Source organism: Rhododendron vialii, chromosome 10a (genome assembly GCF_030253575.1).
Source record: "Rhododendron vialii isolate Sample 1 chromosome 10a, ASM3025357v1".
Taxonomy (NCBI): domain Eukaryota; kingdom Viridiplantae; phylum Streptophyta; class Magnoliopsida; order Ericales; family Ericaceae; genus Rhododendron; species Rhododendron vialii.
The window spans coordinates 31,432,647-31,454,969 of NC_080566.1; the positions used below are offsets into that span (position 1 = coordinate 31,432,647).

A 22,323-nucleotide genomic window follows, 5' to 3' on the forward strand; every position below is an offset into this window, starting at 1 on the left:
TAGGAGAGGGATCTGTGGAGAGGATCCGGACCCGAAAAGCGGACCGTCCAGTCCATTTACAGGGCCGAACGTGTTCTCCACCAGTTTACACTTTCCAGAACTGTTAGATTAGCTCCTCACACTTACTTTTTACCTATGTCGTTGCTATCTTCTTGCCAGATCCAAGAGAAACAGCAAACAATGGCAGCCGCACTTGTTGATTCCGCAACCAGTGAGAAACTAACCGAAATGGATTGGGCCAAGAACATTGAAATTTGTGAACTAGTAGCGCATGATCAAAGGTACACTGTTACTGTATTCTCACGCTCTTTGCTGATCTTCGTTGTTGCTGTGTTATATTGTCGGCTTAGATTATGCTTCAAGACTCTTTTTGTATACTTGAAAACGTTTTTGATCACTGAATGGTTTTAGGGTTTTTTTTTTTTTTATCCTTGGATTTGTTTAGGGGAGGGTTATTATTCATCATTGTTTTTCATTTTTCAACTTTCCCGTTATTATTCATCATTGTTTTGAATTAATTTTGACTGCTTATGTTTCCGCAAACTAAAGTGGCAACAATCAACTCCGGTTGCTTGCCCTAAAAACCCTAAAAAGTAATACCTGACAGGAATTTCATTAGTCCCTTGTAGGAAACTCAAATTCACATATGAGTAGAAATCACTGAAAAGACAGCTGCACTCCTTTACCCAAACCCATACCCGTACCAAATTAAGTTATTTACTTAATTTTTTCACTAAATCAAGGGAGACCCATATCAACTGCCAAATTTGCAATGGCTATTTTCCGGTGGTCGGCGATGGTGGTGATTTTTCGGCTTGAAATCTGGGCTATTGGTCAGAACTCAAATCTGGGCTTCTCATGGTGGTTTTCGGGTAGTGGTTGATTAGGGCTTCCCACAGATTTGAAGTTCAAATTGGTTTTGAGATTAGGGTAGTAGTTCCTACTGGTGGTGGTGGTCCCTGCAGTTGGTGGTGGAGGCCCCCACTTTGTTGACGGTGGGAAGCAGATTGTTTGCACAGGCAAGCTAAAGGTGTTAGTTAACACCATCACCTTTTTACTTTCCTTGAAACAAGTTTACTTGTTTGTGCAGGCAAGCTAGAGGTGTCATCAAAGCTATTAAGAAGCGGTTGGGTAGTAAAAACTCAAATACACAATTGTTTGCAGTTATGGTGAGTATGGACTAATCTTTGTGGGTGTTTATTAATTTTGAACTTCAAAAAAAGGGATTGAGGATTCTTCTGTTTTGTTTTGGCTTAGCTTAACTTTGAGTTGGAATCCTTAATGAGTACCACTGCCCTGATACCGTCATATGTCTTTGATCAATAATGTACTTCCTCCAATTACATGTGCACGCACATATATATGGTCCTGTGAGACTATTCTAGGCCGCCTTCTTGCATTAATTACCTAAAATTATTCATTAGCAATGAAGTCTAGCTTGTAGACGAGGTAAGTTTATGAAGGAGCTGTAAAGGTCAAATGTGTTTTCAGTAAATAAATGATTATTAAATGATGACCTGATTTTGCAGTTATTGGAGATGTTGATGAATAATATTGGAGATCATGTTCATAGGCAGGTGATTGATACAGGGCTTCTCTCTATACTTCTGAAAATAGTAAAGAAAAAGGTATGCAATTTACCCCAAGTGTGTAATTCCTAGCTGCGGAGTAAATTTGCGTGGTAAAGGACTAAAGGCTAATTTTACTTCTCCCTTTTACAGTCAGACTCACCCGTAAGAGAGAAAATATTTCTTCTTCTAGATGCCACACAGACATCACTTGGTGGTTCCGGAAAGTTCCCTCAGTATTATTCTACATATTATGATCTGGTGGTAGGTACTCTAAGGAACTTTGTTTATTCAACTGTCTGGTCAGACCATTCTAATAGTTAATAGATTCAGCCTGTTAAATGGACTTCGTTAGATCTCCACGCTTCATTTTTGGGTTACTAGTTGGTTGTAAGCAGTAGGAATTTTACGTAATAGATACATTATGGAGGATGTGATTCCTTCATGAAGTGAGTTGGAAATTTATTGTGGCTTTTGAGCAATAATCTTAATGCATAACCATTGCAAGAATTCATTTGTAGAACTTTGTGTTACATGGTCTTGAGTAGAACTCAACCCCAAAAGCTAGCTATTGAAGTGAGGGTGTCCTCACGCTTAAATTCTTCATATTACTTTGGTACCCAAGCTATGTGAGACTTCGTTTTACACCCTCCCTCACACCCAGGGTGCTCATTTGGCAGCACCTGCCATGTGTAGGCCAGGGATATGCATCCTACCCATCCTTGGCATACCCAACTCTTATACCATGTTACATGGTATTGGGTAGAACTCAACCCCAAAAGCTAGCTATTGAAGTGAGGGTGTCCTCACGCTTATATTCTTCATATTACTTTGGTACCCAAGCGATGTGGGACTTCGCTTCACACCCTCCCTCAGAGCATCTCTAACCCATCTCTAAACCTCCTAAATAGAGAATGAATGTGACATATTGGAGGGAAATTTTGTAATTTATTTCCATTTTTTCCACTTTATGGGAGAATATAGGAGGGACCCACCGTACTTTTTAGATATTTGGGTCTCCAAATGGGAGTAGGGTCTCCATATTTGGAGAATCAAAGGCAATTTGGATATCCAAATATCTAAAAAGTAGCATGGGTCCCTCTTAAATTCTCTCATAAAATGTAAAAAGTGGGAGTAAATTACAAAATCTTCCTTCAATATGTCACATCTATTATTTATTTTGGAGGTTTAGAGATGGGTTGGAGATGCTCTCACGCCCAGCGTGCTCACTTGGTAGCACCTGCTGCGTACAGACCAGGGACACACACCCTACCCATCCTTGGCATACCCTGGTTTGATACCATGTTAAGTTACCAGTAGTCCCAAAAGCTTAAGCTATTAGGAAATAGGCCCAACAATGTATATCAAGCTATCTAACATGTGAAGCGAAGTCTCACATTGTTTGGATACCAAAGTAATATGAAGAATATAAGCGTGTGGGCACCCTCGCTTCAATAGCTAGCTTTTGGGGTTGAGTTCTACCCAAGACCGTGTAACATGATATCAAAGCTCTGGTTGGGAGAGGGCTTGGGTTCAAGTCTCTTTGTCTACATTTGTCCCCCATTTCCATTATGCTTTTCCCTGGGTAGCGTTTGTTATTCTGCGTGGTTTAAATTAATAGGGGGATGCAGTTGTAAAAATGAATTTGAATTTAGAAAGCTGGATAAATTATATGGCCATTGGCCCCGCATAATGGTGAAAAAGGATTCACATAGCTGAACCCAATTAATTTCGAAAACTTCTAGGTGGTTTTGTATCTAAAGAACTTAGTATATAACTTACAAGGCTGTCCTGGAATTAGCAATGCAATATGTTCTATCTACAGGACACATATCTTTAATGAAGTAAACTGTCACACCCCAAGTCTGAAGCCATGACTGGCCGTGGGCCATGGCCCTTGGCTCATGGACTACAAAAGCCTAAATAATCACCTCCTTTTATGAATTGTAAGAGGTATGATACAACATGGTAATATTGTAGGTAAGTTGAGAAGTATAAATCTGAGATTTGAAAGAGGATCAATATTTGTATGTATACGTATACATTATATATTTATATCACGCGCGCGCACACACACACGCATATATAAGGGAGGGTTCAAGGGACACAACTTTTAACACAAATTTTGACACATCTCAATCATGGAAATGGATGGCTGAGATTAGATCACAAATTTCACGGTTTTCATTACCATCCAAACATGGATGCTACACTGATGTTTCATTTTTCAGAGTGCAGGGGTACAGTTTCCGCCAAAGCCTGATGTTAGTCCATCAAATAATCCTACTTCAAATGCAATTGGAAAACATTCACCTAGTGGGGAACCTTCTCCTTCTAGACATGAGAAGCCTTCAGAAGGAGCAAAGCCTCAGGATGTTCCCGAATCTAGGTATCGTTCTTCCCAACAAGAACACATCTTTGCAGCTCTGACAATCCAACATTGGACCTCGACTTTTTCCTTCTGTGAATAAACTAGGGGCTTCTAATGTGGCTAAAAGCTTATAAGCTTCCTTCTTCCATCGAACTATTTGTCTATAAACTGTCCGTCCCATATTACACTTGTTAGTCCATGACAGTACTTACCATCATATGATACCTTTTTGGGGTAACATATGATCTTTGTTGGAACGAAAGATCTACCCCGAAAGTTTATTTGTGTTAATAATTATTTCAAGTTGACCTCATTGTCTTATGACGTTCACAATGAATGCTTAAGCTGGGCATACATGTTATCCCCATGATATGATTTCTGATAAAAACTATCATAAATTTGTAACTGATAATATTTCATAAACCATTTTACATAGTACTCCTTTTCGTTACTATTTACCAATTGTAATTAAAGTCTTCAGAAATTAACTTTGCTTAATTTTTGTTGGGAAATACCTGATTTTCATGTTGCAAACAGGGGTTATAATTTGAATGATGAGCTTATTATTAAGAAAATCAAAAGGATAGAGACTGACTGGGTATTGTTTGTTGTTTGGGAGAGACCACACCATTTATGAGACCTTCCCTCTTTGGGTGGGGTGATGGGGATGAATTGATGGTTAGACTCGTATCCTCTGGTTGAGAGTAAAGCTCATTAGTTAGACGTCCTTCTTGTGAAGAGGAAATTAAGGAGAGAATTTCTGTGTAAAAGAGGTGTCTCTGATGGTTTTACGATGGATTTATTTAAAGGATGTCTCTGATGGAAAGTTTTTGTCTAAGTCTTGTTCTTGGAAAGTTTCTTCACTCCTTTTGGAACATTTATGTTTAAGGACGTTTTTACTTGTTTTGGAAAGTTCCCTAATTTAGTTCTTTGAAGTATCATAAAGATGGTTTCTTGAACTGTTTTGGAAAGTGCAAACATGGAAGGTCTTTAAACTTGCTTCTTGTTTAGTTGCTTTGTCTACTTGTTAAACTCTTTCTTCACACTTCATCATAGTTAGTTAAAAAGTCTGTAGTTACTTTTTCTAAGTCTAGGTCATGAATCTCAAGCTGTCAACTAGAGGCCAGCCTTTTGGTTGGTCTAGGGAGGGTGCCTAATACCTTCCTCTTCTTGTACCTTAGCTCCCATAAAGTAATTCAGAGTCAGTGCAAGTCACATGCTTTCTTGGTTCTCAATAACCAAGTGGCAACTCTGAGTGTCTCATGGGTCTCCAAATTGGGTACCTACAGTATGGTACTCATTGTATTTCCACTGAGAATAGATAAAGTTAAAATACATGTGACGTTGAATATATAACCAGCGCAAACAATTTATCTTAGAAGCCCTTTTGGTGTTGTACATTCTAGAAAGTCCATCTGTAGGAAGCCCCTTGTTGTTTAGAAAAATTACACCGAACAACCCAAAAGTCTTCTTCTTCGTGTCCAGCATATATCCATGTTGTCATTTTAGAGAAGTTACGCCAAACAACCCCGAAGTCTTTCTGTCTCCAGCTTTGATCCATCCTGGCATTTTTAAATCTCTTATGTTTTGAAGTCACTGCATCTTCTTTCTCATATTCCCATTAGAAAAGAAGGAATTTGAGAGGAGGGGAGGAAGGAAGGGAAGAGGATGGATGTGGTGGTGGCAGTGGGTTAGCAAGGGAAGGTTGAGGGGAGGTTCAGAGTGACCAATGGAGAGATGGACGGGTGACTGATTTAGATGAGAGGGGTGTAGTAGTAAGGTGGAAAATTTGTTAAAGTTGTTCAATTGGCATATACGGCATTCGCTTGATTGGCTGCATGTGCAGCCAACAGCTGTATGTAAGTTTACTTTTTCCTTTCCGATGTTTGAAGGTCATACTAATGGCTGCTTTCCTATTATGTTTTCAATACAATCGATTTAAAAATTGTTTGGATACTTGATCGAAAGATTCTCAGTCTCTTATTACATACAATCAGTATTATTCAAAAGGCTGGTTCTGCGTTGGAGGTTTTAAGAGAAGTCCTTGATGCTGTGGATCTACAACATCCTGAGGTACATTGCTAAATTGATGTTTTGTATCTTGATACTTGTTTATAGCAAATGATTTAAATAGACATATTTGGTATTTATTGCATAATGATTGTTTTTTGGCTTTGAGATTATTTGGATTGGGGAAATATAGTATAGCTCGCCATCTTGGAAAATAGCAGCAATAGAAAAGGCTAGGGTCTTGATGGTGGATGCTGAATAAGTTTAGATTATTGTAGGCATGGCATAAACTTATTGGTAGCATCCCTTGTGCACAGAAATTGAATTGGATTAATGTGCATATCGATGCTCTGGACTATCAACGAAGGAAGCATGGTAACATGCATAGAAATTGAATTGGATCTCTAGGCTTGCCCTCTCTAATGCTATTTGGCTTTGATTTGGGGGCATGGTTACGCAACAAAACGGGGGGCTATTGTTTCAGTGGTATTCTGAGAGCAACTACTTTCTGCATAATGCCAAAGGTTAGGTCTGTTTCCAATATTCTCCCGCCCATACCCCCAATGATTGGGGACTACTTGGGTTCTATTGTTGTTGTTGGGGACTGCATGGAGGCCACTGTTTCAAAGAGCAACCACTTTCTGCATATTGCCGAAGGTTAGGTCTGTCTCCAATACTCCCCCGCCCATATCCCCAATGATTGGGGACTACATGGGTTCTATTGTTGTTGTATCCCTTGTGTACTAGAAACTAATCTTTTACTGACGTTTAACATTGCTCTGTTGATATGAGTAATGAAGTTGGCCTTAAATGGTGTCTGACATGCATTGCGGGCTTTAGTTTATTGTGGAGAGGTGAAACATGGAAACCTTCTTACCTTTAAGTTCGAAACTCAGAAATCTAAGTGGTTGATGATGGAGTGTCTGATGGGGTCTACTATTATACCGGTTATGTTGAAGTAAGATATGTGTTTTCCCTACCTGTTAACCACTCATCTATGTGGCACCTGCATGGAACTTTCTAATCTCATTTTTTTGCAAAAATATGAGAGAGTGAGGGTTATTAAAGTTGACCCACTATCGTTTGTTAATTTATAAACATAAATATGCCAAAAAAGATGAGAAGAATTACAAGCATAAAAAATATCTCATCGCGAGGGTAATTTAAAGTTGGCCTGCTATTTGTTGCCGATTTATAAACATTCCTATCCTAAAAAGATGAGAAGATTTATAAGTGATTGTTATCTTAAAAGAACTTTATCTGTTGTAAGTCACCTCTATTCCATCATATATCATGATGAAAAAAGATGAACTGTAGTGATTCAAGAATCCTAAATCTGTTCAACCAATGGTTTCCTACAACTTATCTCGATCTCTTCCCTTCATTTGATTAACTAATTCTTTTCTTCTAATATGTGATTTAGCTTGCGGCTTCATCAATGAAATTATTTTGCTGACGTGCAAGATACACACTCTGTCATTTTCTTTTTGACTCTTATGGCATCATTCCATCAGGGAGCAAAGGATGAGTTCACACTTGATCTTGTGGAACAATGTTCATTTCAAAAGCAACGAGTAATGCATCTTGTAATGACTTCTCGGTGAGGCCTAATTTGTTTATACATTTTATGCGCTTTTTATGTTAGTTACTCCTCTGTTTGTCGTGCCTTTCTATGCTAAAAATTGATGTGATATATGAGGAGTATGCAAAGAAATGCTGGAAGAATATCAAATTTGAGACAATGCATTCGTTATTTCTTCTTGAGGGATATGTATATTGAGCCACAAAATGTGATAATCAGGGTGGGGAAAGGGGTTTAAGGGGGAAGGTAGTGAAGAAGACCTTAGAATTACTCGAGTTTTAGGAGCAGTGGGATGGTAGTGGCAATCTTTGAAGTTTGGGGGCTGTTTTTCACATAAAAACGTGTGATTCGGGACTGTTTTCGGGCACCGTTGGGGTGTGATTTGGGACTGTTTTTGGGCTGCCCCTCCGAGTCTATACCTCACTCGGTTCAGTCAGATTATTCAGTAAGATATGGTTTGATGTTTGAGGCCTCGCTTCACTAACGAAAGTCGGTTCCTTGTGAACTCCGTTAGCTAGGCGCAGGGTTGAAAGATGGGGAAGAAAACCTATATATATCCTTGGAGCTGATCCAAATTCAAAAAATTCCTGGGGGCGATTGGGATTCCAACGAGAGGGGAGGCTGGGAGAGGAAACTCACTTCAAGAGCGGAAAGCACAGGGAAGGCAGCACGCTTGGAGCTCTATGAAACAAAATTCATCTCATAAGACTTAGAAATCGCCATATAATTGGTTTTCGTCTGATTTCAAAACCTTGTTTTCTTCAATTCTTGATCTCAGTAGAAGGTCACCCCTGAGTTACGGCCCAACATCATTAAGCGGCATCACTGAACTTGCCGAACTTAGACCTGGGAGATTGCTTAAGCCTAAAGATAGCTTTGCGAAGATGACACACCTGAGAACTCTCCTCCTGAGCAACAAACCCAGTTGGCACCATGCAAACTTATGGAGATCAACACGCGAGAAAGCATCCTTAACATCTAATTGAAACAAGAGCCAACCAAGACTGACAGTGAAAGAAATAAGAAGCAGAAAAGAGCCATGATTCTCCGCATAATCATATCTATAAGTGTGGGTGTAACCTTTGGCAACAAGGCGAGCTTTGTAGCACTCAAAAAATCTATCATGATGGTACTTCAAAGTGAAACGGTGGTTTTTCCAGAAGGAAGCGGAACCAACTCCTAAGTACCATAGTGGTGAACAGCAAACATCTTATCCTCTGCAGCTATCTTCTGACAATATTAGGGAGGGAGAGAGAGGAGGCAATGACTAGAATACCTGTACTTACTAACACTATATCTTCTGACAATATTAAATCCTTCCCTACAGTCATTGTCATTCAGTTTTGTGCGTTGTACCCATTAAGGTAGGCAAAACCATGTTTGCATACCCCTTCTCACATGAATATCACAAGTTACTATATATCATTTTAGTGGACGAAAATAGCCTAGATGTTGTTTTAGTGGAGAAGATGAGGTTGTGAACAAAAATAGACTAGAGATTGTTTTAGCAGACAAATACTAGTGAATTCACGAAGGAAAGTAAGAGAGCACTGCAGTGATGTATGTGGTTGTTGACTTTTACTTTATGCTACTAGACAGTCTTGCACGCAATTTAGGCGCATTACGACAACTTTCATAAGTTATGAAAAAATAAGGATGCATAATTGCATATTATTTCAATGGATCCTCTTTTTTTATTTTTAAATGGAAGGTGCGTTAGATTAAACATCAATGGTACTTAGGTCCCTCCAAGATATGGCGCGTCTGGTGCGCATCTGTATTCTTCTATTCCACCACAAACACAGGTCTACGACGCGTTGTATCCAAATAAAGGTCCCTTCCACTTCACCAGCTAGTCTATAGCTACAAAAATCTCTCCCCAAAGATGTTCATTGCCAAGAAAGGGTCTTTCAAGGTCGAACTTCAGTCTCTCCAATTGGTTGGACTTTCTGTACTGCACTGTAGAACAAAACAGTGAATAGACTTATCACTAAGTGGATAAATCTATTAACTGGTACTACAAAACATGAGCCATACCTTTGCTTCTCCCAACATTACTGTGAAGATGAAGTGGGTAGATGGGCACGCTACCCCTTTCTAAAGTAACCTAGCGCGAGGATAACTTTTCATGCGTAAAAGTGTAAGGGTTGTTGATTGCTGCGTTCAATTGAAAAGCATGGGATGGACAATGGAAGTGTAACTTGTAAGTTCCTTGCCTTCTGTTTCCCCTTTCATGGAGAGCCTACTTGAACTCTTTTGCCGCATCTTAAAAGTAGTCATAATCATCAATAGGGCTTGCTGCTATTCCCTAGGCTTTGGCAATGGTAGCAGAAGAGAAGACAGAGGCTGCCGCCTTTGTAGGATGAGAAGGAGCACAGTCTCAGACGAAGATCCATTGCGCCCTGAGCGGAGCCATAGATAGCAGCATAGAGTCTCTCCAGAAAGAGGTGTGGGAAAAAGTTGGAGAGTTTCAAGACAATGTAAAATGAAAGCAGTAAAATGTGAAAATGAGGAGGAAGGGACATCTTATGTAGTATTCAAAGCACAATGAGATAACGGGCCATCATGATGCTTTATGTGGTGCAGACAATCATTGAGGGAGGAAATTATGAATGCTTGAAGGGACAGGTTAGCAGAAAAGGTCTGCCAAAAGATTTCGAAACCACAAAATGCTCCGAATTTGTTGCTACTTTTATAAATGCGCATGAGGGGGGCATATATTAGGTTCATCCTTGTTGCTTTCAAAATCTAATGGTCTCCCGCAGAAATAGATCAAGATTGAAGATGCACCAGAGTCGATCACTTTTTCTTTTTTAGACATGCCACGTAGTGCTTCATTGAGGATCCCAGTATTATTCTAATACTTAATCAGATATAACAGAAGAATAAGATGAGAGAACAAGTCGAGGAAAAGGAAGATGAGAGAGGAGAGAGAGGCCAATGGAAGATATAAAGGGCAGAGTTAGTGTTCATTCCCCTGAGTATCTTATGTATTTGATTCAAGTCCCACACCTGTACAAAAAAGTATTAGAGAACATATTAGACAAGCTCAAGTAAAATGACAAACTGATAGAATGTCCTACACTGGTAGTATACTAACCTGTTGGAGTTTAATCTACTAGGGTTACCATATCTCGTAAATTATGCTTACTGAACCAAGTAAGAGTATGACATGGTTCAGATATTACAGCTCGTTCCTTTTAATTGGGCGTTGGTTTAAGCATTGATGAACCAAGTGTTCCCAAACCTATAGAAGCAAGTAATTAGTATGATGATATTTTGTTTGTAGATAGGTTGCATTTTGAGAGCTGGTACATAGTGTGATATTTAACTGTCCTCATCAAAAAACTTTTTTGAGCCTCTTTGCAAATTATCAGAGAGTATATGTTTTCTGTTGTTGAATTTTTATTGATTTGGTTTTCTAATAAAAGGAAATTAGCTTGATCTTGAAGTGCGTGAAGTTTGGGTTTGTGATGTCAATTTGTGGTTGTTTTGTTCCTAGGGATGAGAAGGTTGTCTCTCGAGCAATTGACTTAAATGAGCAGCTACAAAGAGTACTAGCAAGGCATGATGTACTTATTTCTTCTAGGTCAACCTCTACATCAAATGACTTTGTCCAGGATGAAGCAGAAGAGGAGGAAGAGGAAGCCGAACAGCTTTTCCGAAGGTATGCATATTCATACTGGGCCATACTCCATGGGGCGTGAATGATTTGGGCCATACTTAATACTCCCTCTATCCCACTTTAAATCTCTCCTACGGAAATCCGTGCATTTTCAAACCCCCACAACATATATTTTTATATGTTTTTATTTTTATTTTTTTTCACCAAATTAAAGTACTCATTGCATACTTTACTTTGGTGTAAAAAAAATGTAGAAATATATTTTGTGGGGGTTTGAAAATGCATGGATTCCCGTATGGGGCATTTAAAGTGGGACAGAGGGAGTATTGTTTTGTGTTGCTCGTATTATTTTTTTCTTGTTTTTTTGATTTCTGATTATAGTCTCTTGTATTGAAAGGATGAGAAAAGGTAAAGCCTGTGCACGACCTGAACATGAGGAGGGCCAAATAGAGCGACCCTTAGGTGTCTTTAAATCTCCGAATCCAGGAGAACGGGTGCACCATCTGCTTATACGACCCTTGAGTCAAGAAGGGAATGCAGTTCCACCTGTTGTGCTTCCACCTCCGCCTGCAAAACATATTGAGAGGGAGAAATTCTTCTTGGAGAACAAGCTTGATGGTTCTGCTACGCTGGCTCCCCATATCAGGAACCTCTCATTACATAGTCACAATGGCAGCAGCTCTAATGACGGTGGAAGCATGGATAGTGACTGAGAGGGCCCTCCAAACTTCTTGTTTTCTTCTTTGTATTTTCAGTTCCAGAATTGATTTCCAGTGTTTCCAGTTGTATGCACCGATGTTTGCTTCTTCCGTAATATGTGGATGTGAATTGTTGCTATTTTTCTGTTTGGTGCTAAGTTAAGATGCTCAATTTGTGCGGCCTCTACATAGTCTTCTCTATTTCTGATCTACCCAATGTCGAGAAAGTTGGGTTTATCTCTTATGAGTCTAAGAGTTGTTGCTTTCAAGATTTTCAAGTTCAAAATTGTCTGCCGCTAGATATTATGTCTTCTATACATAGCCCTTCACTACAACAAATATGCCTTTTAATAGCATTATCTAATAGCGTTTTTGTAGGAATGCTATGATAGGAAACCAATCATAGCGTTCTGAGAAGAAGAGGAGGAAACGCTCGCGCCTAAGATTCTGCAGCGTTTCATTAAACTCTTCAACAGCGTTCCACAAAAATTATAGTTGCCAACCCTTCGCACCTCCCCTTGCTGAAATTCGAATCGGTTTTGCCAAAGTTATCGGCATTAGATTTCTCAATCGTGTCGTGCGAACTGGTGTAGATTTTGGTAGTTCTTGGATGCACCAGTTGGTGGCTAATGGATCGATCTTCTGGTATTCTAGGGTTTTAATCTTGAGTGGCAGGTTTGTTTCTTCTTCTCTATTTCTCCTACTATATAATCGATTAACTTTTGTTTCGTACTAATCTCTCAATTTCATCGTTCTTCTTCTTCCTCAATCCGTAGTCAGAGAAGAATCAAAGCCCTATTTGGACATGTTGCACCATCAGAAGCGAAACAGTCAGTTTGGAGAGTCCTCACATGGTTTGATTTGATTTTTTCCCTTGAACTCTTGCCCAAATACAGGGTTAGGGTTTTGTGTTGATTCATTACAAATTATTTACTATTAGGGCTTTGTGTTAATACATGTTGGTGTTTGGTTTGCTGAGGAATTGTTGGAAATGAAAAGAATTATTCGCTATTAGGGCTTTTATGTTGATACGCGCTGGTGTTTGGTTTCGTGAGGAAGTGTTGGAAACGAAAAGAAGATTCAATTTTTGTTGTCATTTCTTTTTTCCGTGAGTAGAAAACCGTAAATTCCAGCTCTACATTTGAAGATTAGAAAACACCTGAAACTCAAAGATCTTGACTTTTTTAGTTTCTTTTGCGCGAATGTGTTCATTTGGTAGTGCAGTCTTGTATACCTGGAAAATAGTCGTATAGGTAACCAATTTGGATCCTTTAGAGTAGGAATAAAAGAATGCTTTAAGAAAGTGAAGGGAAAGAAAGGAAAGTGAAAAGCCTAATCAGGTAAACACACGGACTCTTGGCCATGTGACTGAACTGATTCTCCGGTAAACATGTGGACTCTCGGCGTTGATGTGGGTCGGGCCTTCTTGGGCCCAGCCCAGCTTTGCGGATCGTGGCGCTTGGGCTAACGCGTGGTAGGTCACCCCTTTGAATAGCTCAATTTTGGAGTATTTTGTGGCTGTGAGTTGGAGGAAACTTTACATATTAGACCATTGTTTTCTTTTGATGCTTCCATTTCTTAACTTTGTTAGCCTCTGATAATTTCAGGACAACTATACTGCTCCACGAATGGTCCATTCAGCTTCTGGTGTTGAACATGAGGAGCTATTAAAGATCCACTTCTTTCGGACTTGGCCAGCGTACCTCGTCCTGAGGAGCCAAAGTCTGTCTATGTTGGAGGTGATTATCATTGTCAGGGGTATATGCAAGTTTGTGTTGGTTTGTGCACCTTTTTCTAGGAGTTTTTCGATTTGTTCTTAACAATTCTCTGGTACTTGTTTTGTATGGATTTGCGAATTATGTCTTTCTAACATCGTTCCCTTGTATTCCTGTATGGCCAGAAAACTCAATTTGCTCTTGCCTTTGAAGCTCCGGGTGGGTGTCTTAAGGAGAAGGAAGCTGCTAATCAAGCTATAGTGTTGACTGTACTGCAGGTATTGTATCTATTTATGGAATATCTGTTGTGCTCCAGCTTGCTGAAATTCTTCTCTTCCCAATAATGTGTGGATAGAATTTCCTCTGAATATATTTGTTTGCATCTTTGTTTTCCCATGTTCTTGTTTCTTGTTTCCAACTTCACCAGTTAAATAATAAGTAGGACTTCTTATAGATCCTAATGGGAGGAGGTGGATCTTTCTCAGCTGCGGATCCTGGAAAAGGGATGTACTCATGGTTATGTAAGTGCACCCATAGACATTTAGTTTTCAGTGGCTATTAATTTTTAAGATAGTAAAAACAATGTAACGGACTAGTTTACCGAATCGGTTTTTTCTTGAACTGTTTTTTTTTTGGATTTCTCACTCTGAGAATCAACTGTATGATACGATGATTAGATCTTTGTGTCTTGAATGAGTATTCGCAAATACATGCTTTTTCTGCCTACTACAGCATGTACGACCATACTGGCATATTTGGAATGTTACCTACTACGATGAATGTTACTTTTTTTCTTCACTCGGCATACGACTAATGTGTTGTATAAATTGTTTTGCGGCTGCCTATTTGAGTTTGTTAAACATGGTTAAATAAACTTTAGATTGGGGAGTTCATTTAGGTTGTCTTTGGATTGTAGATTGAGTAGGGTTTATATGGTGGGGAGAAGAAAGCGCAAAGGCAAAGATAATCCCGTGGGTTGGTGTGGGTAGCTTAGTCCTGGTGTCTGCACTTTGGGGGGTGGTCATATGGGGGTTGATCTGTACTTTTGGGGGGTGGCTCTGAATATGTTGGGTTTTAGTTTGGTTTCCTTGGGGTTCTTTTTCTCTTCACTTGTTTATACAGTTGAGGGGTTTTTCTTTGTGTCTACTATGGGTTTGAGCTTTACTTGGAGGTTTCTGGGATCGCTATTTTCTGGTTTTTGAGAGTTGTGTGGCTTCGAGTCCGGGGGAGTCTAGTGTTCCTGCAACTCTGTATTTAGGTGGGTGAATCTCCTGGGGAGTTTGGTGTCCTTGCAGATTCAGGTTTCAGATGGGTGAGTCTTGTGTCTTTGGGTTGAGTCTTGTATCTTGGGTGAGCTCTCTGTTTCTTCGTTATACTGCCTTTCTTGCTGTGGATTTGCATCAAATTTTGAAGGTTATTTGGCCATGGTTGTCGATTCGGGAGGATACATCTTCCAAAGGGCTCTGATGTGTTCATGCTATTTTGCTATTACATTTTGCTGCTCCTGCTCACATTTGGCAGTGGCAGTAAATGGAAAACTGGAAGGTACAAGGATAAGGAAATGGAATCATTGGAACGCTACTCTTTGCTACTTAAACATGGAACGTTTTGCTGCTGATACAAACGGACACATAAAGGGCTACAACTCCTAACTTTCACCTAGGTATTCACCCTTGATGCTGCATTTTATGGCTGGGGGGAAAAATATTGCTGTGCGTAATTTGAGATATTCGTAAGATAGGCAATTATTGCATATCAGATTTTGGGTTTTCTTTGGGTTCCACTAGAGTTTTGTTCCCGTTTGGATTCCACCAGAGTTTTGTCCCTTGTATTGTTTGGTTCTTCTTCTGAGAGTGACGGATGTAGCTGACTCTTTGTAATCTTTGCCCGTTCATAGCAATGTTGTATACCGTACCGGACATAAAACGGTACACATAAGTAGGTGTTCTGTACCGCCCCAAATACCGGCTTGTACCGGTCAATACCGGGTGTACCAGCCTTTACCGGACCAGCAAAACTTTGAGTTTGTAATATGTTAATCTTCTTAATTAGGAATGGACTTTGCATCGATAGAAACATTACGGTGGGGAGGAGCAATGGCCATTGCTGGCAGTATTAGTATGACTGCCGGTTTGAAAATCTGCTACGCTGGTCTTGGAACTTTTTTTTTAATTCTTTTCTCAGTTTTTTGTTCCCTTTGATGAGCTCATTTGGTTTATTTCCAATTACTCTCTTAGCGGCATACTTTGTGATACTCGCATTCTTTTTGTTGAATTTGTGTGTAAAGATAGATGATCCGCCCTTGTTTGACAGTTTCATACTTTCAGCCTTTGTTTTGGGGTGACGAGATTGCAATACATTTTCTACACCATTTTCATCTCCAAAACCCTACCAAATATCAAATATTAGCCACATAATCGGCATGATCCAGTATCGGTTACCATATATACGTGATACTGAACTCCTTAATAAATTTCCTGGATTTGAATAGCTCGATGTGGGTTCTATTAATTTGGGAAAGACCATAATAGAAGATATTGAGAACTGCGGTGTCTGGATTGAGATTTTTTTTTACAAAAGATATTATACATGTGATCATGTTAAAGAGATTTTTATGATAAAACAAGTAAGCATATTACTCCATTCTTCTCTTTTTAGTAGAGGTGGGCATGCAACTGTGTCACATCTGTTCTTTGCTGATGACTCGGTTGTTTTTGGGGAAGCTACTCTAGACAATTGCCAGACCATTAATGAGATCCTTAACAAGTGTGAGCAACCATCGGGTCAAATGGTTAATCGGGACAAATCCTCTTTCTTCTTTAGCCTGAACACGCCTCGCAATGTCAAAATTGAGATTGCTAATGTGATGAATATCAGACTTGAGACTAGAGGGAGCAAATACTTGGGGCTACCGTCAATCATTGGAAAATCATAGAGGGTTGTATTCTCATATGTCATGGATTGCGTGGACACGAAGTTGAAGGGCTAGTCGAAGGCAAGACTAAATAACGCGGGTAGGGAAGTTCTTCTCAAATCAGTGGTAATGACCATGCCCAACTATGTTATGCAGTGTTTCCTCCTACCGAAAGGGCTTTGTCGTCAATTGTGTAAATTCATGAGCAGATTTTGGTGGGGTAGCAGGAAGGGGGAGAGGAAACTTCAGTGGGTCAGTTGGGATAAGCTGTGTGACAACAAAGCCATGGGTGGAATGCGGTTCCGTGACCTGCACGCTTTCAATCTAGCATTTCTTGCCAATTAAGGGTGGCACTTGGTCCCAGGCCCACCATCTCTCTTCCAAAAGGTTTTTCGGGGTGGGCACTTTTCCCGTTCTTTTTGGGAAGCTCAATGTCCAGGAACGGCCTTGTGGGCTTGGCGCAGTATTCTGACAGGGCGTGAAGTTCTTTGGCGTGGTTGGCATTGGAGGGTGGGCGATGGCAAAGCTATAAATCTGTGGTCGGACCCATGGATATCCCGAGCCCTCTCCGTCAAGGTCCTAAGTACACCTCCTATGGGACCACATTTAGCCCTTTTACCACAAAAAGTATTTGATCTTATTGATGAGGAACGACATGAATGGAATGACAGCTTGGTGAGAGAATTTTTTGGCCCGATAGATGCCCAAGATATTTTGGCTATCCGAGTCAGCCAACAAGGAATTCCAAACAAGGGGGTATGGCATTACACTGATGATGGCAAATTTACGGTCCGGTCAGCACACCATATAGCAAAATTCCTTCTCTTTCCTAAGAAATCCACTGTGAAGGGGGAACCGAGTTCAGGAGGACTGGATCGAATGAATTGGAAGCCATTTGGAAGCTTCAGATCCTGAATAAGGTACGTCAATTCATTTGGAAATGCTCTCATAATGCATTAGCTGTGGTTGCAAACCTTCATCTTAGACAAGTTATTGGGGACCTATTTTGTTTTCACTGTCACAAAGAACCTGAAACAATCGAGCATGTTTTTTTCCGTTGCAAGAGGGCAAGGGAGATGTGGAAATTTGGCCCCCTAAATGCTATTTCTAGTTGGAAACATTTGAGTTTTCGGCAATGGTGGATGCCATTACCACAAGGGAAGATTTCTGTCGGTGGACAACCGGGATGGGAAAGCTATTGCGTCTTTGATTTGTTGGTCGATTTGGAAAAATAGAAACCAGGATTTGTTTGAGAGCTTGCTGGTCGATTTGGAAAAATACAAACCAGGATTTGTTTGAGGGCCAGCAATGGGAGCCATTATAAGCAGTTTATGAAAATGCTCTGTTGGCGTGAAAAGAATTCAAGGTGGTGTGTGATTTATTGGAACACAGGGCTCCTCCCTTCTCTTCTCTTTGTACCCAAATTTGGCAGCCTCCACCGGAAGGTTACATAAAAGTTAAATGTTGTTGATGGTGCACTAAATTCTCAGGATGGCAATGGTGGTGGTGTGGGTTTTGTGGCTTGGAATAGAGATGCAATATTGGTGGGAGCAGCAATGGAAATATTTAAGGGTCCTCTCTCTCCTTGTGTCATTGAAAGCTTTGGGATTCCGGTTGGCTCTTACTATTGCTTTGCGTTGGGTTATTCTCGGATTATCATGGAGGGGGATGTACTTTAGATTGTTTAAGCTCTCAAGGGCTCTCCATCCTTCGTTGACTGTGATACCATTATTTTAGATCGTCTCCAGATTGTCATGAATTTTTCCTCATGTCTCTTTTCTCATGTGAAACGTGGTTGTAAAAGAGTAGCACACTTTGTGGCTAAGAAATCTCTATCGGGTAAAGGGTCGATAAGTTGGAGGGGTGATTTTCCCCAATGGCTCTTGGCCCTAGCCCTTGATGATGTTAGAGCCTCTAGCTCATCTTATATGTCATAATAATACCCAAAAAAAAAAAAGCAGGAGTGGGCATGGATCGAATTGGTTTAGTTTTAAATCAAGAACAAATCAATACTTACGGATTACTCCCTCCGTACCATAATATTTGTCCAATTCGCAAAACGGAGACTTAAAAATAATACTATTTTTGTGAGAAAAGTTGAAAAAAAATTCAACAATATACTAGATCTCGACGAGTTCTTTTAACTTATGAAAAAAATTTAAATTTTTTCTCAAAAGAAATGCATTATTTTGTAGTCCTCGTTTCGCGGACCGGACAAATATTATGGGACGAAGAGAGTATAAGTTTAGACAACCAAATGTACCATGGAATTCATAGAACCAAACCATTATTAAAATACGGTTTGGTTCGGTTTTTGAATAACGATTCTTTTGAAATTAAGATATCTTCTTCACAAAACTATTTAACCAAACAAAGTCCTATGACCCAACCATTTGGGGTTCTTCATAACTACTCAATACACTTAAAATTGAAGAGATAAATTACACCAAATGAAAAATTGAACACCTATACATATTTAATTAAGATGATTTTTCATAGCCCACTTGGCGTTTTTTATTTTCTAATTTGAATGAAAAATTAGAAGATTAGATCGAATATTTACATATTTCCAATTAAGATGATTTTTTCACGGCCCAACCGGTGTTTTGTTTAAAATTATTGAACAATTTGGATCATTCAAGCAGGACCCGAAGTAAGCCCGCGTAATGATCGGTGCACTATGACTCGGTTCCCATAGCATTCTCCGATTTTCGGAGAATGGATGAGGGAGAGAGAGTCAGAGAGAGTTGTGATTATTAAGGGAAAATGTATCATTTTTAATCTAATGCTAGTGGCCTTCCAAATAATTTATCGTATCCAAAACCTACCCAGTGTCTCCCTCTCCGGAAAGTCTTCAATACACATCTTTTTAAGGTGTGTACCATATGCACCTATTGTGTGATTTATATTGTACCACCTCATAAAAAATTACTTGTAGGACTGGTCATTCATAACATTTTATTTCGTATCGTAACTTTTATACTAAAAATTCGTAACTTTTCAACAATATGATTCGTAACTTTTTAGTCTCTCTCCCTCTCGTCTCTTCTGTGTACTGTGTGCACACAACTGAGCCAGGAAAGATGCAAACTCTGGTCTCATACCTTTCTCTCAACCCTTTCCCTTCTCTCTCTAAAACCAACAACAAAAACAAAAACAAACCCAAACCCTTCCTCTGTTCCTGCTTCTCTTCTCATCCTCTCTCACTCACTCTCCCAGCATCTCAACTCCAACCTCAAACCCATCTCTCTCCAATTTCCTCATCAAAACCTTGGCAATCTCTGAACCACAAGCCGTTTCCATCTCCAACCGCTTCTCATCGAGAAAATCCCTAGAAAAGCCACACTCCGTGGTTCAATTTCTCAAGCAACTAGGCTTCTCCGACGACCAAATTCGATCCTCCGTTCGGTCCAGGCCCCAGATCCTCTTCTCCGACGTGGACAAGACTTTGAAGCCCAAGCTGCACTTTTTTCTGGGCCTGGGTCTCTCTGGTCCTGAGTTGGGTAAGTTAATTTCAACTCATTCTCACGTTCTGCTTGATAGTTTGGAGAGAACATTGATACCCTGCGTTGACATTATCAAGAACACCCTCATAAACGACAAAAACAATCAGGATTTGATTCGGGTTCTGCAGAGGACCTATGGGGGTTGGGTCTTTTCAAAACCAGTATCGAGATTGAAATATAACATTGCCTTCTTGGAGAGCTGCGGCATTGTTGGGCCCCAGCTCTCATATCTTTTGAAGAGGCAACCTCAGCTTTTCTTCATATGGACCTTATTTCGCGTGTTTTAGATATGGGGTTTTTTGTTGATTCGAGGATGCTGGTTCATGTTGTGCACGCAGTTTGTAGCATAAGTGGTGAGACTTTTAGCAGGAAGATTGAATTGTTTAGGAATTTTGGGTTTTCGGAGGAGGAATGTATGGATATGGTAAGGAGGACTCCGGCGTTACTTATAGTTTCCGAAGGGAAGTTGAAGTTGGGGATAGATTTTTTCTTGAAGGAGGTGAAGTTGGGAAGGAATGCGTTAGTTAGTTATCCTATTTGTCTAATGTTCAGCATGGAGAAGAGAGTAGTTCCTCGTTATAGAGTTTTAAGGGTTATCATGTCAAAGGGGCTGTTACAGAAGGAACCTAGTTTAAGTTATTTATTGACTATCTCAGAAGTGGAGTTTCTGGGAAGATTTATATCTAGGTTTCCAGATGATGGAAAGGAAATCTTGGAGATTTACAAGGGTGACCTTTTGGATTCTTGACTCTTCAATGAAATAAGAATTGGGAGCCCTTCGTTCATTGCTGTTGCAGCAATGTTGCACTTTGGGTGTAGTTTGTGGCCAGAAACCTCCCTATGGGGGAGCCATGGAAGCTATGGAATTGGAACCATAACGGGAATTAGACTTGTTTTGTCCCAAGCTCGGAGAAGCTTTCTTTGATATATATGCTCACTCTGATAGTCGGATTTGGGTGGTAAAAGTTTATTTAGAAGTGAAAAATTGTTGCACTATGGTATTACATGTCGTAATCTGATAGCGTGCTTTTAGGATGGACTGTGTTGAACCTTTTGGGAAGGAGACCTATTGTTGGGCCCGGAGTGCCTCCATGGATTTGGTTACACAATGTCATCCCCTGTGATCGTTCTAAAAACAGACTTGCAAGTGCGTTGTAGAATGTCATAAAAGACTTAATTGAAGCCCTCCTAGCACCAATTGGTTTTAGTAGAGATGGTGGAAGAGCGGTCTGAACCTATGAAGGATGACTGCTTCATATAGTTACTGAAGAAGATATCTATTAGAGATGCAGAAAGTCTACAACAATAAATGTTGGTTTGATTCAGGTAAAAATTTGAAGTGAATACGAGAACTTGTTACCTCTCCTGTCATGTTGTTTTTCTGAAATGTACATAGATTTTGTTGACTTTGATCATTGGGTTAGAAACTTGTGTGAGTTGTGTTATTTTTAATTTTGTTTTCAGTGTTTAGAGTTTGGTGCTTGTACTGATACCTGATTCTTTTGGTGTCCATGAAAATTGATCATCATTTTACTTGTGGTGCCTATAGTTCCCCTTTTCCGTGTGATAGTACAGAATGAATTGTATTATGGAAAAGGGAAACTATACCTTAGTTCATGAATACTTGTTTAGTGATTGTTTATTGTTTTGTAATTTTCATAATGTTAAACTACTTTTGTTTTTTTATTGTAGTTTGTTAGAAATAACATTTTTTATTCTATATGTAAATTTATAAGGGAGATGGCTTCTAGGCAGTTGGGGATACTCAACTATTGCGTGCAGTTCGTCCTTTTTTAAGGCTTTTGCCGAATCTGTTGCGATGATCTAAATTGTTCACTTTGTAGAGCTCGTCGAGACCTATATGACAGCACCCAAGCGCTGTGCACATTTAAGCATGTTTAAGAGGAAAGAGGGAGTCATTTTGTTATGCCGGACATGACACAAATATGGGTACGTGAGACCTGCAGGCCTGCCTGTATTTCTTAGCCCGATACTATGCTTTTAGATTGACATTTGGAATCAAGGAGAAATCGTCGGTGTTAGCTACTACTTTCCATCAGGGTCATCCCTCCTCTTCATCCAACAGCTAAAAATGTCGTTATCTCTTTATTTCATTTCTTATTCCACCACGGTTGAACACATCAACGCAACATAACTAATTACCTCTAGAAATATAGCTGATCAAAAAAGAAAAAATTACCTCTAGAAATATAGACTGGTGCTGAAGATTCAAATACTAGTTTTGACTCCTGGTTTTGTGACCGGTTCTCTAAAATGCTGTCTTCACCTACTTTGTGCCCTGAACGGTCCAGAGCTCTGAAAATCCTTATCAGC

At 39.8% G+C, this 22,323-nt stretch overlaps 3 protein-coding genes, 1 long non-coding RNA gene and 1 other non-coding gene across 10 annotated transcripts; all 5 read left to right on the forward strand.

Moving 5' to 3' along the window:
• The first annotated feature begins 87 nt into the window (after positions 1 to 87).
• LOC131303937 (TOM1-like protein 5) lies at positions 88 to 12,041 on the forward strand. Of its 2 annotated transcripts, none has more exons than XM_058331001.1 (9): positions 88 to 281; positions 1,091 to 1,169; positions 1,530 to 1,628; positions 1,722 to 1,832; positions 3,800 to 3,957; positions 5,937 to 6,012; positions 7,464 to 7,549; positions 11,034 to 11,198; positions 11,554 to 12,041. In XM_058331001.1, the coding sequence occupies exons 1-9, from the start codon at positions 136 to 138 to the stop codon at positions 11,867 to 11,869; spliced, it is 1,236 nt and encodes a 411-aa protein (XP_058186984.1). In that variant the 5' UTR covers positions 88 to 135; the 3' UTR covers positions 11,870 to 12,041. The 2 variants fall into 2 exon arrangements, with proteins under 2 accessions (XP_058186984.1, XP_058186983.1); XM_058331000.1 differs by having other exon boundaries at positions 91 to 281; positions 5,916 to 6,012.
• On the forward strand, positions 6,309 to 6,416 carry LOC131305821 (small nucleolar RNA snoR100). Its single transcript, XR_009193379.1, has one exon. It is a non-coding gene; the product is annotated as a small nucleolar RNA snoR100 (small nucleolar RNA).
• On the forward strand, positions 7,569 to 10,425 carry LOC131303942 (uncharacterized). Its single transcript, XR_009192263.1, has 2 exons — positions 7,569 to 9,734; positions 9,824 to 10,425. It is a non-coding gene; the product is annotated as an uncharacterized LOC131303942 (long non-coding RNA).
• Positions 12,042 to 12,177: 136 nt separating the features above from the next.
• LOC131303940 (mitochondrial-processing peptidase subunit alpha-like) lies at positions 12,178 to 15,999 on the forward strand. 5 transcript variants are annotated; one of them, XM_058331010.1, is made up of 5 exons: positions 12,178 to 13,328; positions 13,462 to 13,632; positions 13,755 to 13,847; positions 14,024 to 14,090; positions 14,468 to 15,999. In XM_058331010.1, exons 2-5 carry the CDS (start codon positions 13,483 to 13,485, stop codon positions 14,488 to 14,490), a joined length of 333 nt encoding a protein of 110 aa, XP_058186993.1. In that variant the 5' UTR covers positions 12,178 to 13,328; positions 13,462 to 13,482; the 3' UTR covers positions 14,491 to 15,999. The 5 variants fall into 5 exon arrangements, with proteins under 5 accessions (XP_058186993.1, XP_058186990.1, XP_058186992.1 ...); XM_058331007.1 differs by lacking the exon at positions 14,468 to 15,999 and having other exon boundaries at positions 14,024 to 14,295; XM_058331009.1 differs by lacking the exon at positions 14,468 to 15,999 and having other exon boundaries at positions 12,178 to 12,684; positions 14,024 to 14,295.
• A 3,515-nt stretch (positions 16,000 to 19,514) lies between these two features.
• LOC131303943 (transcription termination factor MTEF1, chloroplastic-like) lies at positions 19,515 to 21,522 on the forward strand. The gene has a single exon (XM_058331013.1). It carries the CDS (start codon positions 20,252 to 20,254, stop codon positions 20,735 to 20,737), a length of 486 nt encoding a protein of 161 aa, XP_058186996.1. The 5' UTR covers positions 19,515 to 20,251; the 3' UTR covers positions 20,738 to 21,522.
• Positions 21,523 to 22,323: the final 801 nt, after the last annotated feature.